Raw genomic sequence first — 17,886 nt, forward strand, 5'->3', positions numbered from 1 at the left:
ATATACATATGGAGATCACGTATACATATATAATATATGTTTATAATATATAATATATGAATATATTATATAAAAATGTAAATGTATATATTATATAATACATGATATATGTATTATATTTTATATAATATAAAAACATATATATGTATATGTGATCTCCAGTATATACATTATATATATTCTACAAAGAACTTTTGTCCAGTATATATAATATATATACTGTAATATATAACTTTTGTCCAGTATGTATTATATACTGTAATATATAATATTGTAATAATATTTTATAATATATTATACATACTATAATATAACATATATTACAGTATAATACAATATATAGTGGACAAAAGTCTTCTGTAGAATATATGTAAATTGCAAATAATTCTGACTCTGTGGCTTGCTTTTTCAATCTTTTAATGAAGAAGCATTCATAATTTTAATATAGTTTGAATTTATCAACTTCTTTTGTGGCTTATACTTTTATATTCCTTTTTTTTTTTTTTTTTGAGACGGAGTCCTGCTCTGTTGCCCAGGCTGGAGTGCAGTGGCACAATCTTGGCTCACTGCAACGTCCACCTCCTGGGTTCAAGTGATTCTCCTGCCTCAGCCTCCTGAGTATCTGGGACTACAGGTATACACAACAAGGCGTAGCCAATTTTTGTGTTTTTAGTAGAGATGAGGTTTCACCATGTTGGTCAGGCTGGTCTTGAACTCCTGAACTCAGGTGGTCCACCTGCCTTGGCCTCCCAAAGCGCTGGGATTACAGTTGTGAACCACCACGCCTGGCCTGTTATATTCTTTAAAGACCTCTTTTTACTATGAAGGTATTCTCTTACATTATTTTCTAGAACAGTTTTGTCCAATAGGATTTTCTGCAATGATGGAACTGTTCCATAGCTATATTGTACAAAACAGTGTACTAGCAACCTCTGCCTCCTGGGTTCAAGCCACTTGTGGCTATTGAACACTTGAGATGTGGCTAGTGTGGCAGAGGAAATGAATTATTCAATTAATTTGAATTTAAATCTCACATGTGCCTAGTGACTGTCATACTGGACAGCCCAGTTCTGAAAATGTAATTGTTTTAAATTCTGTATTTAGCTCTACAATCTTTCAAGAATGAACTGATTTTGTATGCTGTGTTAAAACAATCGAAATTTACTTTTTTCCATATGGCTATCCAGTTGGCTCAACATTTTATTGAAAAGCTCACCATGTTTCTGCTGTGCTGTAGTGTCACCTTCACACGTGAAGTCGACATGAAGTCGCCCTATATGTGAGGCTCTATTTTCAAATGACATATTTTCTTTCATCACTTCTCTTTGCACCAGTACTATACTTTGTAATTTTGGTAACTACATAGTAAGTATTGATATCTGATAGTGTAAGTTGTCCAACTTGTTCTTTAAGAAAATCTTCATTATTCTTTGCTTTTTGCATTTTTATATACATTTTATAAATAACTTGTCAGTTTTCACGCGTGTGTGTGCACGCACACACACACACACATTCTCACACACACACACACACACTCCTGCTGGGATTTTTATTAGGATTACATGGCATGTATAAAACGTTTCAGAAAAAAATTGACATTTAAAAAATACTGCATCTTTCAATCTGTGAGTATAACGTTTTAATTATTCTGTTTAAAATATTTTCTAATTTTCATTTCTATTTCTCATTTGACCCATGGGCCATATAAAAATATATTGCTTAGGCCGTGTGTGGTGGCTCGTGCCCATAATCCCAGCACTTTGGGAGGCTGAGGTAGGCGGATCACGAAGTCAGGAGTTCGAGACCAAGCTGACCGACATGGTGAAACCCTGTCTCTACCAAAAATACAAAAATTACCCGGGCGTGGTGATATGCACCTGTAATCCCAGCTACTCAGGAGGCTGAGGCAGGAGAATCACTTGAACCTGGGAGGCGGAGGTTGCAGTGAGCCGAGATTGCACCACTGCACTCCAGCCTGGGCGGCAGAGCAGGACTCCATCTCAAAAAAAAAAATATATATATATATATATGTATATATATATATATTTATTTATCTTAATTTCTGAATATTTGGAGATTTTATCTGTTATATCTTTGCTGCTGACTAGAATTTCAGTGTGGTTAGAGAACATACTCTGAATGAGTTCAGTCTTTCAAAATTGCTGCAGCTTGATTTATGGTGCAGCATGGTCAGTTTCAGTAAATGTTCTGTACGCTTGTGAAAGCAATGTTGGTGTAGTGCTTACCGGATCAATGCTAATCAGATCAAGTTTATTAATTGTGTTGTTGACATCGCCCTCCAAAAAAATTGAGCCAATTTGTACATTTACTAACAATATAAGAATATCTAGTTTCTCATACTTTGACGATCGCTGGATATTACCTTTACATTTATTTTGCCTGTATAATATAGTAAAAGCTATCCTTTTGCTGCATATATTTAAATTTCTTAAATTACTAATGCAATTGTTTTTCATAGATTTAATGGCAGTTTTATTTGTTTCCTCTGGACTTGTTTATCCATGTGTTTGACTATCTTTTTTTTGATTGTACATTTGTTCTTAATGGATGCATTTCACTTGATCCAGTCTCTCAAGGTACTCTAGACTAGGAGCTCAATTTGGTTCAGTTAAATTCGTTTGACAGGCTTGCTACAGTGAAGTGCTCCATAAGTACTTCAGGGGGATGCATCGATGAGGGACATCCCTCAGTGTGGGGCAGCATGCCTGGGTGAGTGTAAGGAATGACCCAAGTCATACCTTAGGAAGCAAAAGTGCAGCCCCCATGGCAGATGCTGTTATTCAAGGATTTGCCCAGTATTCATTTCACCAGGAGTAAACTATGACTGTCATAGGATGCTTTTTAGGTCTTATTTTGGCCCAGTGCTGGTAACTTACGCTTTTATAAACATTAAGTCTTACTTTGCCTTCCTTAGATTGAGAAGCTTGCCCAGACTCTTCCTTGCAGTTATAATCAGCCTTCCCTGGATGATGTGAGCGTGGTTGATTCTTCTCCTACCTCAAGTCCTCCAGCTAAGAAATGCTCCAAAGTACAAGCAAGATGGCAGATGTCTGCAAAAAAGGCCCTTCTTTTGTGGGCTCAGGAACAATGTGCCACGTAAGTAGTTTGCTATGATCCTAAGAGACACACAGGGCAACTGTATCAACCAACACCACCTCACCACCCAAACACCTCCCTCACTTAAAATGAAAATTCTCACTATCCCCCTTCCTCTCAGTGCTTCTTCCATATGTGGAAGCCCGAGAGCTCAGCCACGTTTGGTTTCAAAGGCTGGAAGGTAGTATCACCTGGGTAAACTAACTCATTCCCACCTGCTGTATTTAGAGGGCATATTATTACATGGAAATAAAGTGGTATTTAAGTGCCAGGCACAATGGCTCACTCCTATAATCCCAGCACTTTGGGAGGCTGAGGCGGGCAGATCATTTGAGGTCAGGAGTTCGAGGTCAGCCTGGCTAACATGGTGAAACCCCGTCTCTATGAAAAATTAGCCTGGTATGGTGGCACGTGCCTGTAATCCCAGCTACTTGGGAGGCTGAGGCAGGAGAATTGGTTGAACCTGGGAGGTGGAGGTTGTGGTGAGCCGAAATCACGCCATTTCACTGCAGCCTGGGCAACAAGAGCGAAACTCTGTCACATACACACACACACACACACACACACACACACACACAACTTATCTCTTGAAGATGTATGTGAGTATATTAAGAGACCTCAGAGTTTAGGAACATAGCTCAATTAGGAAGCACAGAGACCAGACAGTATACGTTTTGAGACAGGGTGTCACTTTGTCACCCAGGCTGGACTGCAGTGGTGCGATGATGGCTCACTACAGCCTTGACCTCCCAGGCTCAATTGATCCTTCCATCTTAGCCTCTTGAGTAGCTGGGACTGCTACTCACCACCATGTCTGGCTAATTTTTGTATGTTTTGTAGAGATGGGGTTTTGCCATGTTGCCCTGGCTGGTTTCAAACTCCTGAGCACAAGCAATTCACCTGCCTCCATCTCTGAAAGTGCTGGGATTACAGGTGTGAGCTACCACACCAGGCTGGGGTATGCATTTTTAAAAATTGGGGATAATGAAGGAAAGTTAGTGCTCATATCTTGTTTTTCTTTTAAAGAAAGAAAGATGTTTTCTGCTCTTGGGAGACAATTTACTTTTCCATTTTAACCAATGTCTGAGCTGGAGCTTAGGAAAAATAAGGACTGTAGATGCAGGAGATCTCTCTACTAGAATTGTAGAGTTCACAGGGCATTTCTTGTCACATCATAGCATTGTTAGGTAAATAGGGTCATAAATATGTTGCTAAGCCCTTCAAATGCAGGACTTCAGAGTGAGTCCTTCCTGTTGAAAGGCCAAGATAGAGCTGAATTTCTGCCTTCAGCCTTACTTTTCTTTTTTTTGATAGGGAGTTTCGCTCTTGTCGCCCAGGCTGGAGTGCAGTGGCAGGATCTCAGCTCACTGCAACCTCCACCTCCTGAGTTCAAGCAATTCTCCTGCCTCAGCCTCCCGAGTAGCTGGCATTACAGGTGTGCACCACCATGCCCAGCTGATTTTGTATTTTTAGTAGAGATGAGGTTTCATCAGGTTGGCCCAGGCTGGTTTCAAACTCCTGACCTCAGATGATCTGCCCACCTCGGCCTCCCAAAGTGCTGGGATTACAGGGGTGAACCACTGTTCCCGGCCTAGCCTTACTTTTCTTTAGTTGTCATTCATTCTCTATATTTTATGACAGCCATAAACATACATAACCTTATATAGAGGTTTAAAGTATATTAAATGAACTGTTTCTTGAATCTCCTAGAGATAATTGTACTCCAGTTTTCTCTCTTTTTTTTTTTTGAGACGGAGTCTCGCTCTGTCACCCAGGCTGGAGTGTAGTGGCCGGATCCTGGCTCACTGCAAGCTCTGCCTCCCGGGTTCACGCCATTCTCCTGCCTCAGCCTCCCGAGTAGCTGGGACTACAGGCGCCCGCCACCTCGCCTGGCTAGTTTTTTGTATTTTTTAGTAGAGACGGGGTTTCACCATGTTAGCCAGGATGGTCTCGATCTCCTGACCTTGTGATCCACCCATCTCGGCCTCCCAAAGTGCTGGGATTACAGGCTTGAGCCACCGCGCCTGGCCTCTACTCCAGTTTTCTAAATTTTAAAAATCCCAAACAGTATTTGTGAAAAGCATTATTGTGTCTACTCAGATTTATTTCATTTATGCATAAATAACCTTAAAGTCCTTTCAAAGCCCCAAATATTTTACCACAGTTTATCTTTTCTTCACGTCTCCCCATCTTTCTTAGTTTTCAGCTATAGAGCTTATGCTAAGCTTGTTAAAATGTAGCACCTCTTCTTAAGTAATTCATCATGGGTTTATCCTAGTTTTGGCCATCATTGGTGGTATTATATAACTTTCATTTCAATATCCTGTGTTTTATTATTTCAATATTTGTGTTTTATTTCAGTAAGGCTCTTTTGTATGTAATATGTTGTATTTTCTCATTTGTGAAACAGATGAATCAGGCCCCATTCTCCACATCTAAATGAGTGTAGGTTCTGCCAACCAGGAGCCTAATTCCACCCTCTCTAAGGTCTGGCAGCAGCATCTTTATGGTATTGGCTTTGGCTCCTCAGTGCAGAGCTGACCTACACAGTATTGGGTACAGTGCCTGCCAGTCAGTGCAGTGCTGGTTCAGTACTCAAGGTGTTGAGGTCTGGCCCTGCTGTCAGCTGCAGCCGCCATCCCTTTAGTTATTATTAGGTTGGTGCAAAAGTGATTGCGGTTTTTGCCATTACTTTTAATTACTTAAAAGTAATTGCATTACTTTTGCCATAGCATTACAATTTGCCATTACTTTTAATGGTAAAAACTGCAATTACTTTTGCACCCACCTAATAGTTTAGCTTAGTCTTGCACGTTCTAAAGTCAGAGTACCTGGATTTGAAGTGCTGGTGCCCTGTACTTTCTAACTGGTGACTTTGAACACCTAATCTCTTTGTGTTCCAATTTTTTCAGCCATAAAATGTGAACAACAGTAATATGTCATAGGTTGTTATATGCATGATAAAAATTAATTTTTTTAAAGCATTTAGAACAGTTTCTGGGTAGAGTAGATACCACAGACATATTTGTTAGACAACACAAAAATCACTGACTGCTATGTAGTTTATTACAGTCATAGTTTTAAACTTTTTTCCCCTAAGTAAACAGGAAAACCCAGGTCATCTGGAGCAGACCTGTTTCCTGAGTAGCTTTTATCATTTGATTCATACCTTAAAATAGTCTATTGAATTTCTTCCTGCTTTTTATGGGATATGAAAGGACACGATAGTTGTTCTAGAATATATCCCAAATGTTGCAGGCAACTATACCCTTTTGCAAAACTTTCACTGATCCCTTATGAAGCACGGAATAGTGATGGAGTGATTTTTTAAAAAATATGTGTCTTAAGCCCTGATTATATGCCAGGCATTGTTTGGGGAATGAGTCTACAGTGGTGAACAAGAAAGGCAAAGCCCTTGCTCTCAAAGGCTTGCATCCTGATGGGGAAAGCAGGAATCATCATGAAGAAATATGATAATTACAGTTGGCAAGCAGATTATGAAGGACTTTTGATATGGTCAAGAAAGTTGAGGGCAGGGAGAGTGTCTCCTTTAGTGCAGGTGGTAAGACAGGGCTTTGCTGCAGACAGACTTTGAACTGACTCTTCAAGTGGAGGCTTTATGAAGATGTATGAGAAGGAGCATCCAAGGACAGTGACTAGGAGGGTGGCTTTGAGAAACAGGAACGAGGCTGGTGACTGTAACTCTGTAAGAGAGGGGAGATACAAAGATTAGAAAAGCAGGCAGGGGCCAAATCACACAGGGTCTCTAGACCAGGGTGAGAGATGTTATTCTAAATACAATAGCTAGCTAATGATGTTGATTGATAGATAGATAGATAGATAGATAGATAGATAGATAGATAGATAGATTGATTGATTTTATTGTGATAAAATATACATAACCTAAAATCCACCACTTTGACCATTTTTAAGTGTGCAGTTCAGTGGCACTAACTACATTCATATTGTTGTCTAACCATCACCACTCTCTGTCACCAGAACTTTTTTTATTTTGTGAAACTGTACCTGTTAAACTAGAACTCCCCATCACCTGCAACCTCTGGCCTCTGGCAACCACCATTCTACTTCCCAATGAATTTGACTACTCTACATACCTCATATAAGTGGAATCATATGGTATTTGTCCTTTTGTGACTGGCTTATTTCACTTAGCATGGTTTTTAAGGTTCCTTCAGGTTGTAGCATGTGTCAGAACTTCCCTCCTTTTTTTTTTTTTGAGACAGTCTCATTCTGTCACCCAGGCTGGAGTGCAGTGATGCAATTGTAGCTCACTGCAGCTTCAATCTCTCAGTGTAAAGTGATCCTCCCACCTCAGCCTCCCAAAGTGCTGGGATTGCAAGTGTGAGCCAACGCCCCCAGCCAGAATTTCCCTTCTTTTTAAGGATGCATAATAGTCATTGCATGTATATACCACATTTTGTTTATCCATTCATCCGTCATGATAGGTTTTAAGCAGAGGAGTGACAAGGTCTATCTATCTAGTGAGCTACAGGCCATTAATTGCACACAGTGTATCATTTAATTTGTCCCACCGAAAAAGAAAGTGATTTCCTCTAGTTAGGGACCTTCCCTGTATGTATAAGTTTAAAGGCAGGCTTAAGCCAACAGATTTGGTAATGAAAGGCATCAATCTTGGGTGAATATCATTATCTCCTGGAGGGCTTTTTTAAAGGCACAGATTTCAGGCCCACCTTCAGAGTTTGATTCAGTAGGTATGGGATTTGGCCTGACAATTTGCATTTCTAACACCTGCACCCCAGGTGATACTGTTGCTGCTGGCTCAGGAACCAAATTTCGAGAATCAGTGTTCTGTGGTATTTTGAGTTTCATCAAGCTTGGCATTTTCCTTTAATTTGATCACAAGATTAAAAATTTTATCTAACATGATGTATCTAATTTACTTGATTTGACAAATTTTAATTACTATTGAATATAGTGGAGGGGTGTGTTACATTATTTTTAATGGTATTTATCATGTTTTTGTCCTTTTATGATAGCTATGAGTCTGTCAATGTGACAGATTTTAAGTCAAGTTGGAGAAATGGGATGGCTTTTTTGGCCATCATTCATGCCTTGCGACCAGACCTAATTGACATGAAGAGTGTGAAGCAGAGATCCAACAAAGATAATCTGAGAGAGGCCTTCAGAATTGCAGAACGAGAATTAAAAATCCCCAGATTGCTGGAACCGGAAGGTAAAGAAGCGTCTTTGTTTTTAAAACAATCTTTAAGGCTTAGCATGAAGTTGATTTCAAAATAGTATCTATACATGAATAAACATAATAGCATTCTAGTGTAGTCCTGGAGGGCTTAACTTAAACTCTTGATTGAATTTTATATGATTAAACAATTCCTACCAATTTGTTAACTTCAGTAATTACAGGGGAAGCCACAGCTGAAAGCCAGCAATGCTGTTATTGGGAATAATTCTTGATTCTATTATTCTATTCTAAATCTCTTTTGTAAGATGTTTCTCTGAGTCTTGAATTAAAGTTAGTTATATGTCTCTCCTCACTCCCTCTGAGTTAAAGCTGAAACCTCTGTGAGAATAGAAACTGCTGCTTTCCCGTCTGTCCTTACATGGTTGGCCATTGATTCTGCTCAATTGTGTTGGATTGTTAATGACAACATCCTGCGTACTGGTTAGTTTTACAGAGATCATCATCAAATTATAATTTAACTTTATAAAATTAAGATTAAAAAACTTTACTTCTTTCTCAAAAGCACTTTACTTTGGATTGTAAAGTTTCATAATATAAGCAAAGCTATTAAAAAAAACATTAAGGTCGTAATAGAGGTATACAGATTAGTGAAAATTATGATAAATGCTTAGGTCAAGCACGTATGAATTCTAGTCTCAGCTCTGTTACTGGGGTGTGTATACAAATGTTGAGTGACTGACTCTCCCAAACAATGGGAAACATACACACATTTACACTATGATAGATTTGACTGATATTAAGGAATGTATATTATTTTATAAATGATTATAACATTTATGATATGCTTTCTTATAGATTTCATATAGCCCCAAAATGCTTTTGTTGATTTTTGCCAAACTCTGTATCCATCTGTAATTGACTTAGGGTTGTATTTGCTGAAGAAATGTAGTTCTGACATGAATGTTAGTTTAGAATTTCCTTTATGTTAATAAGTGGAATAAGAGGTATATCAGAACTTCATTTGTTCTTCAATGACATAAATGACTTCTTTGCTGAATTGAATACTAGAAGAATATTTTCTCAACTTTTTATGCTATTCACAACGCAACTAACAGCTTTAGACAGAACATATTTTTAAGATTTACCTGCATCATTAACATTTTATTCATCTCTTTTTTAGCAGTTAACAGAACAACAGTCAAGCCCTCATTTGCAGACTTCTGTGTTATAAATGCTACCGTTATGACTGATTTCAAGTTACCAATGTGCAATCACTAAACGCAGAATTAGAAAAAGATGTTCAGTACCACACCATATGTTGTTTCCGTCACATAGATACAATAGACAGATAGCCTCAGGAGCATATAGATAATAGTAAAATATAATACAATAATTGGGAAGTGATAAGTTTTGAGTATTTATTACCTATGCTTTTAATATAATTTGTGCATTTATATGATTTAATTTTTATTGATGATTTTTTCACAACCAGCTTACAAAAACTTCTGAACATTTAGCAATCAACTCTCTTAAGCTGATGTGAGTCAGCTAGTTCCAGCACACTCACTGCCCAGGTGACTGTGGATTGGTCACTTAATCTTTTTCATTTTAAGCGGCTCTACTAAGAGATAATTCACATACCATATAATGTATCCATTTAAGTATACAAATTAGTGGTTTCTAGTATACAGCCTGCCCTCCGTGTCTATGGGTTCCATATCCATGGAGTCAGCCAACAATGGATTGAAAATATTTGGGGAAAAAGAAAAGCATTTGTCCTGAGCATGTACAGACTTTTTTCTTGTCATTATTCCCTAAACAATACATGTTACACAATTGTATAACAACTATTTACATAGCATTTACATTGTATTGGATATTTAAAGCAATCTAGAGATGAGTCCTGGAAGCAGTTCCCGTGGATACCAAGGAGAACTGTATTCACAAAATTGTTCAGTCATCATCACCGTTCATTTTAGAACATATTTGTCATCCCCAAAGGAACTCCTGTGACCATTAGCAATTACTCTCCATTTGCCCCCAACCCCCCTCATGCCCCAGTACTTTCTAATTACATTTCTAATTACATTTCACATATATGGAATTATACAATACACGGTCTTTGTGACTGGCTTCTTTAACTTAGCAAAATATCTCCAAGGTTATCTATGTTGTGGCATGTATCAATACTTCATTCCTTTTTTTTTTTGGAATGAGTCTTGCTCTGTTGCCCAGCAATCTTGGCTCACTGCAACCTCCACCTCCTGGGTTACAGCGATTCTTGTGCTTTAGCCTCCCGAGTAGCTAGGACTACAGGTGTGCGCCACCATGCTTGGCTAATTTTTTGTTTTTGTTTTTTTTTTTTTTTTTGAGACAGGGTCTCACTCAGTCTCCCAAGCTGGAGGGCAGCGGTGTGATCTTGGCTCACCACAGCCTCCATCTCCTTGGCTCAAGTGATTCTTGTGCCTCAGCCTCTTGAGTAGCTGGGACTACAGGTGTGTGCCACCATGCCCGGCTAATTTTTTTGTATTTTTATTTTTTTTGAGACAGGGTCTCACTCAGTCTCCCAAGCTGGCGTGCAGTGGTGTGGTCTTGCCTCACCACAGCCTCCATCTCCTTGGTTCAAGTGATTCTCTTACCTCAGCCTTCTGAGTATTTGGGTCTACTGGTGTGTGCTACTGTGCCTGGCGAATTTTTGTGTTTTTTAGTAGAGATGGGGTTTTACTATGTTGTCCAGGCTGGTCTCGAACTCCTGGCTTCAAGCATTGGGCCACCTCAGCCTCCCGAAGTGTCAGGATTACAGACATGAACCACCACACCTGGCCTTTTTTTGTATTTTTAAATAAACTTTCAGTGGGGTGCTGTGTCTCATGCCTGTAATCCCAGCACTTTGGGAGGCTGAGGTGGGCAGATCACGAGGTAAGTTGTTCAAGATCTAGCCTGGCCAGCATAGTGAAACCTCGTCTCTACTAAAAATACAAAATTAGCTGGGTGTGGTGGTGTGCCTGTAATCCCAGTTACTGCCTCACCTGGCTGAGCTAGTGCTGATCAGAGCTCTCATGGTGAAGTTACTCTTTCCTCCCGCTTCTTTCCATACTGTGCTCTTTGGAGGGAAATCACTGCATAGCCCACACCTGGGAGAGTTACGCTCACTCTCCTTGATGGCAGATTATCTATGTAAATTATTTGAAGTTCTTCTGCTCAGAAATTTGTCTATTCTCCCCCGTTTACTTACTTATTCAGTCATTTATTTATATCAATACGGGCTTCTTGTACTACTTTATTTTAAGGGTCAATGTTTTAAAAAGTCCTCTTTACACTCAAAAGTTTTGGCCAGTAGGAGCTCTTTCAGTTGGCTCCTGTGCTCCTTTGATTTGTCCCCATCAGTATGGGGTTTGCTTGTTTGTTTTTGAGCATTTTCTTACTTTCTGGCCTGACAAGACACTGCAGGCTCATCTTGTGTATTTCCTGCCCCAGTCTTAGGATCAGTCATTTCTCCAAGGAGCCCTGGCTCTTTTTATTGGAGAATGGTATTAGAAACCAAGATCTGGGTGCTACCTGTGCTCTTTGCTACTGGTATTTAGCCTCTTTGGACTTCAGGTTTTGGTAAGAGTTGAATTTAGGAGATATTTGTAAGCTCACAGCCTAATGTGAACTTAGAACTTGTATGTGAGCTTACAGCCATATTCATTCATTCATTCATTCATTTATTTATTTATTTATTTATTTATTTATTTAGAGATGGAATGTCTTGGCTCTGTCTCCCAGGCTGGAGTGCAGTGGCTCAATCTCGGCTCACTGCAACCTTCACCTCCTGGGTTCAAGCAATTCTCCTGCCTCAGCCTCTGGAGTAGCTGGGATTATAGGCATGTGCCACCATGCCTGGCTAATTTTCGCATTTTTAGTAGAGAGGGGGTTTTGCACTGTTGGCCAGGATGGTCTAGTACTCCTCACCTCAGGTGATTTGCCGCCTCGGCCTCACCAAGTGCTAGGATTACAGGCTTAAGCCGCCATGCTCGGTCTGCCTACAGCTGTGTTTCTATAGTTTGGACACTGGTCTGCCTTCATGTTGGTTGTTACTAATTTTTGTTAACTTTTTACCCCTATCTTTTTTTTTTTTGAGACGGAGTCTCGCTCTGTCGCCCAGGCTGGAGTGCAGTGGCCAGATCTCAGCTCACTGCAAGCTCCGCCCCCCAGGTTTACGCCATTCTCCTGCCTCAGCCTCCCGAGTAGCTGGGACTACAGGCGCCCGCCACCTCGCCCGGCTAGTTTTTTGTATTTTTTAGTAGAGACGGGGTTTCACCATATTAGCCAGGATGGTCTCGATCTCCTGACCTCGTGATCCGCCCGTCTCGGCCTCCCAAAGTGCTGGGATTACAGGCTTGAGCCACTGCTCCCGGCACCCCTATCTTTTTTCCCCCCTTCCTTTTTTACCTTCTTTTCTCCCTTTCCTTGTCTTTTGTCTTTTCTTTTTGGCTTTTCATTGTCTTTTGTTTTTCCTTTATTTTTCCTCATGCTTTTGTCCTGTTTCTGATGACTGTCTGTTTTAAATACTTTTCTTATGTTGTGATTCTCCAAATCTTTATTATTAGTATAAAATATTTTCTCCATTTTTGTATGTATGAATAACCAGGCAACTAATGAAATAAGACACTGTAGTAAAAACAAATTTCCTCTGCATAATTGCCCATAATTCATTATAAATGGCTTAAATAATAGCTCAAAAATATGAAATGCATCATGATTATTTATCCAAACCAAATACTTTAGTCATATTTGAATAAGGGAACTATTTTGACATAATATTGTTAACACATTTAATCTTCACGTGTGGCTTCATATATAATGAGAAGTTTTTGTAAAGCGATATCTAAATAAGCCAGTATCATTATTTTATGTATCTCTTGATGTTTATATCTTTTTCAGTTAAAGATAGAATAACTTAATTCTTAAAAATTCTTCCTATATTGAAACCCTACCCTCAGCTTTTTATTGCTAACTTTTATATGCTTACTGCCTTGAATTACATTGTTTGCAAATGGATTGATTTATTTTCTACTTCAGGTGACTTAGAGCACTCATCGAACCTAGTAAATATGTTCACTAAAGCATGCATGGTGTGTTGTGTTTGTTTGTTACTTGTTTTTCTCCTAACCTTAAACTCCTTGAGGGGCAGATAATGTTTTAAGGCATCTAGCATCTACTAGTTGAATGAGTAGAGGGTTGAAACATAAGATCTCCAAAGGCAGGGACCATACCTTACATATCCTTGTAGCCCCTGCCTGTGACCCACATTTATTGGCTCTCTGTAAATATTTGTTGCTTTAAGTTTAACTTAATTAATAAATAAACTGAAGTTTTTTTAAAAAATAATCTTCATTGCTTGTTTAGGTCAAGGAACACCTCCAAATTAGGTGTTCATTTTGTCTGTGACATTGCATCCCCCTTTTTGTGATTTTATGATCTCCTTCACTTATTAGATGCCTGGAGAAGTTCTGTACTTTATAGAATTTATATGCCTGGCACAGTATCTTATGCTAGCTACTTGTGAGGCTGAGGTCGGAAGACTGCTTGAGGCCAGGAGTTTGAGACCAGCCTGGACAACATAGAGAGACCCTGTCTAAAATAAAATAAAAAATAAGATAAATAGGAGTTTGTAGTCTTTAAAATGTTGTTTAATTCAGCATTTTACAAACTTATTTCACCATGGACTCTTAATGCAGCACAAAGCCTGGCCCATAGAAGGCTCTCAGTAGATTTACTTGTTCTATGAATGAATGAACAAACTCTGTGAATGTCTTAGATAAGCTTTCCATACAATATATGCTTTTGGAGATGCTTTACTGCACACATGCCAAGACCAAGGTGTCAGGAATGCATTCTAATTGCTGTATGTTCCTGCATTCCCGGAGGAATTTCTGCACCATGTGTCTAGAAAGAAGAATGCTTTATTTTCTCCTCTCCATTCTCTCTGACTACTTATGCCCTCAGACATACCCCCATAGTGACACTTTATTATTAGAAAACTGAGACTGTGCACATACTAGTGCCAGGATTTAACCCCCCAGCTATCTCTGTGTATAGATCTAAACTCTTAGCCACTGCACAGTCTTGCAGCAAGGCTGAGTAAACCGAGATTGGATGGCTGGGTGACTACTTTGGTGCATTTCCAGAGTCTGTTAACCAAATGGCAGAGGTTATGGCATAGCCCATTCTTGAATATTCATTATAGCAAATGTATAACAGCTAATTGATAGTGTGGTGTATCTTGCAGATGTGGACGTTGTTGATCCTGATGAAAAGTCCATCATGACCTATGTGGCACAGTTTCTGCAGTATTCCAAAGATGCACCTGGGACTGGAGAGGAGGCTCGGGTATGTTTTCATTTATGCATAAGTCAAGCTCATTTTAGTTGTATCCTGCTAATGGTTTAATTTTTAAAATCAAGATACAATTTGCATACAGAACTTAAATGTACAGTTTAATGAGCATACACCCCTGTAAATCATACTTCAATCATGATGTAAAACATATCTGGCACCCAGAATATTCCACTGGGCACCTTTTCTGTCTCTGCTTCCTACCCCAGGCAACCAGCATTCTAATTTCTGTTACTGTAGGTTAGTGTTGAATGTTCTTTTTTTTTTTTTTTTGGGTTCAAAGGGATAATTTATTAAACTTCACTGAATTATCTGAAACAACTTTTTGATAGGCACTATATAAGACAAATGAAGTTAAACTTTTAAAAATCTAAAGATATAAAACTTTTGTTTATTATAATATTCAATTTTTTAAATTTTTTATTTATTTATTTTTTTGAGACAGAGTCTCGCTCTGTCGCCCAGGCTGGAGTGCAGTGGCACGATCTTGGCTTACAGTAGCATCTGTCTTCCCTTTCAAGTGATTATCATACCTCAGCGTCCCAAGTAGCTGGAATTACAGGCACGTGCCACCATACTCAGCTGATTTTTGTATATTTGCTAGAGATGGGTTTCACCATGTTGACCAGGCTGGTCTTGAACTCCTAACTTCAAGTGATCCACCCATCTTGGCCTCCCAGAGTGCTGGGATTATAGGAGTGAGCCACTGTGCCTGGCCTATCAAATTTTTATGTATTATAATATTTATTACCTTTATTGAGATATAATTTATATACCATAAAATTCATCTATTTAATATGTTTGTTTCAATGGTTGTTGGTGTATTTACATGATTGGGCAACCTTCACCATCATCTAATTTTAGCACATTTCCAGTTTGTCTATTCTTTAGCTTCATATAAATGAAATTGTGTGATTCATATAAATGGAAGTGTTGTATTCTATTGTTAATCCCTATTTGTTGATATGCTCCTGAATTACTATTTTTTGTTTGTTTGTTTAGACAGAGTCTCACTCTATTATCCAGGCTGGAGTGCAGTGGCGTGATCTTGGCTCACTGCAACCTCTGCCTGCCGGGCTCAAATGATTCTCGTGCCTCAGACTCCCGATAGCTGGGATTACAGGCGTGGACCATCCTACCTGGCTAATTTTTGTATTTTTAGTAGAGACAGGGTTTCACCATGTTGGCCAGGCTGGTCTGAAACTCTTGGCCTCAAGTGATATGCCTGCCTTGGCCTCCCAAAGTGCTTGGGATTGGAGGTGTGAGCCACTGCACCCAGCCTTGCATAACTATTAGATTGCCATTTGATTATTCAGTTTTTCTCCTTTACTTTCAGTGAGTACACAAAATAGTGTGGGTGGAAACTTCATAAAAATTGCTGAGCTGAAAAGCACCTCTTACTCTTCTTCTAAGATGATAAATGAGTGCTGTGAATTTAGTAAAATGGTTGAGAATATTACTTAAAAAAGTGTTTTAAACCACATGTTTGCATGCATTTTCAGACATGTTTACATGCATTTTATTTGACAAATTGGGCCTATGTTTTTCCAGCTGTTAAGTTTGAGGCAATAAGCCAGATTGTTGCTGACTCTGGAAGAGAGTCTCAAGCTGAGATGCAGGCTTATAATTCAGTTCACTTATTTCTGGCCTGCTGAGGAGCTATTCTTTTCTAATTAATTTTCATATTAAAAAAATAAAATGCAAGATTCAACTGTCCATGAAATTGAGTGCAAAAGTATTAGAAAACTTTTGCTTAATCGGAAAAAACAAAGTAAATGAAGGTTAAAGAAGGGTGGAAATAAGATATAACTTCTTTGTCCTATAGCAGTAAAATTGGCTTCCAAATGTAAGCAAGCTTACCACCTAAGCAGGAATCTACGGAAAAAGTAATTGTTGTTCATATCTTGATGATAGCATAGCTAAAAACCTTTGGTACTGTTATTTTTAGGCTCTCGAAAGTGTTTGAGTTATTTTTGATGTCAGTGTTTCTGCAGGGTGTGAACATCTCTTGAATTACCCCATATTTCGATTTATTGGAAGGCAGTCTTCTGAAATGCCTGCTATAAAGAAATGATTTAGAATAATGTTCTCCAAGCCAAAATGGGGGAGGGGGTGCATTGCTTGCCCATTTCTTTAGCACATTGTCATGTTCAGATGCTAGTTCCAATCTGGTTTAAAATTTAAGGTGTTATGTGAACAAGTGATATTACTCTTTGGCATAATGAATCATTGGTGTGTAATGATGGCATTATTTCACTGTTGTTTCAAGTTGTTAATTTTTTTGTTAAAAAACCAAGTCTGTTTAAAATATAGTTTAATTGTGTGTGTGTAAAATACAGGGAAAGGTGAAAGATGCTCTGGTCTGGTTAACTCTGCAAAAGGAAAAACTACAGAAGTTGCTAAAGGATCCAGAAAATGATACCTACTTTAAAAAGTATAATGTAAGTATGATTTTAAACAGCTGTTTGTAATTTACTTTTTAAGGGATGAGCAGTAAGTATGTTTTTAGAAAACTCTTTCAGGGTTAAGTATTTTAAATATTAAATTCACTGAAGGTTTTAAGGCTGAATTCTAGCACTGTACTTCAGAAACTAAAGTGCATGTGATTCACTGGGGTAGTCCTATTAAAATGCACATTCTGGTTCAGTAATTCTGGGGCAGGGCCTGAGTTTTTGCATTTCTAACAAGGTCTCAGATGATGTTGATTCTGCTCGTTTTTGGAGTACTTTGAGCAGCATGGTTCTGGAGCAGGTGTTTGGCCCATTTTGTAAATAAAATGTTGTTGGAACAGAGCTACACCCATTTAAGCATTGCCAGTCACTACTTTCACACTATAACCCCAGAGTTGAGTAGTCGTGATAGAGACCATATGGCTCTTAAAGCCTGAGATATTTACTGTCTTGCCCCTTACAGTAAAAGTTTTCCAGTCCCTGGTTTAAAGCAGAACATGCTTTTTATTTTATTTTTATTTTTATTTTTTGAGACAGAGTTTCGCTCTTGTTGCCCAGGCTGGAATGCAGTGGCGTGATCTCGGCTCACCACAACCTCTGCCTCCCGGGTTCAAGCAATTCTCCTGCTTCAGTCTCCCAAGTAGCTGGGGTTACAGGCGCACCACCACACCCAGCTAATTTTGTATTTTTAGTAGAGACGGGGTTTCTCCATGTTGGTCAGGCTAGTCTCGAACTCCTGACCTCAGGTGATCCACC

General features: G+C 38.9%; 1 protein-coding gene across 2 annotated transcripts in view; it reads left to right on the top strand.

Moving 5' to 3' along the window:
- Window positions 1-17,886, top strand: part of SYNE2 (spectrin repeat containing, nuclear envelope 2) — a 396,555-nt gene that overhangs the window by 97,523 nt on the left and 281,146 nt on the right. For both annotated transcript variants that reach the window (XM_011961973.1, XM_011961974.1), the window contains exons 7-10: window positions 2,936-3,117; window positions 8,136-8,332; window positions 14,574-14,674; window positions 17,020-17,121. In XM_011961973.1, coding sequence (XP_011817363.1) covers window positions 2,936-3,117; window positions 8,136-8,332; window positions 14,574-14,674; window positions 17,020-17,121 — 582 coding nt within the window. The remainder of the gene's footprint in view (window positions 1-2,935; window positions 3,118-8,135; window positions 8,333-14,573; window positions 14,675-17,019; window positions 17,122-17,886) is intronic.

This window comes from Colobus angolensis, unplaced genomic scaffold (assembly GCF_000951035.1).
Source record: "Colobus angolensis palliatus isolate OR3802 unplaced genomic scaffold, Cang.pa_1.0 Scaffold57, whole genome shotgun sequence".
Classification (NCBI taxonomy): Eukaryota; Metazoa; Chordata; class Mammalia; order Primates; family Cercopithecidae; genus Colobus; species Colobus angolensis.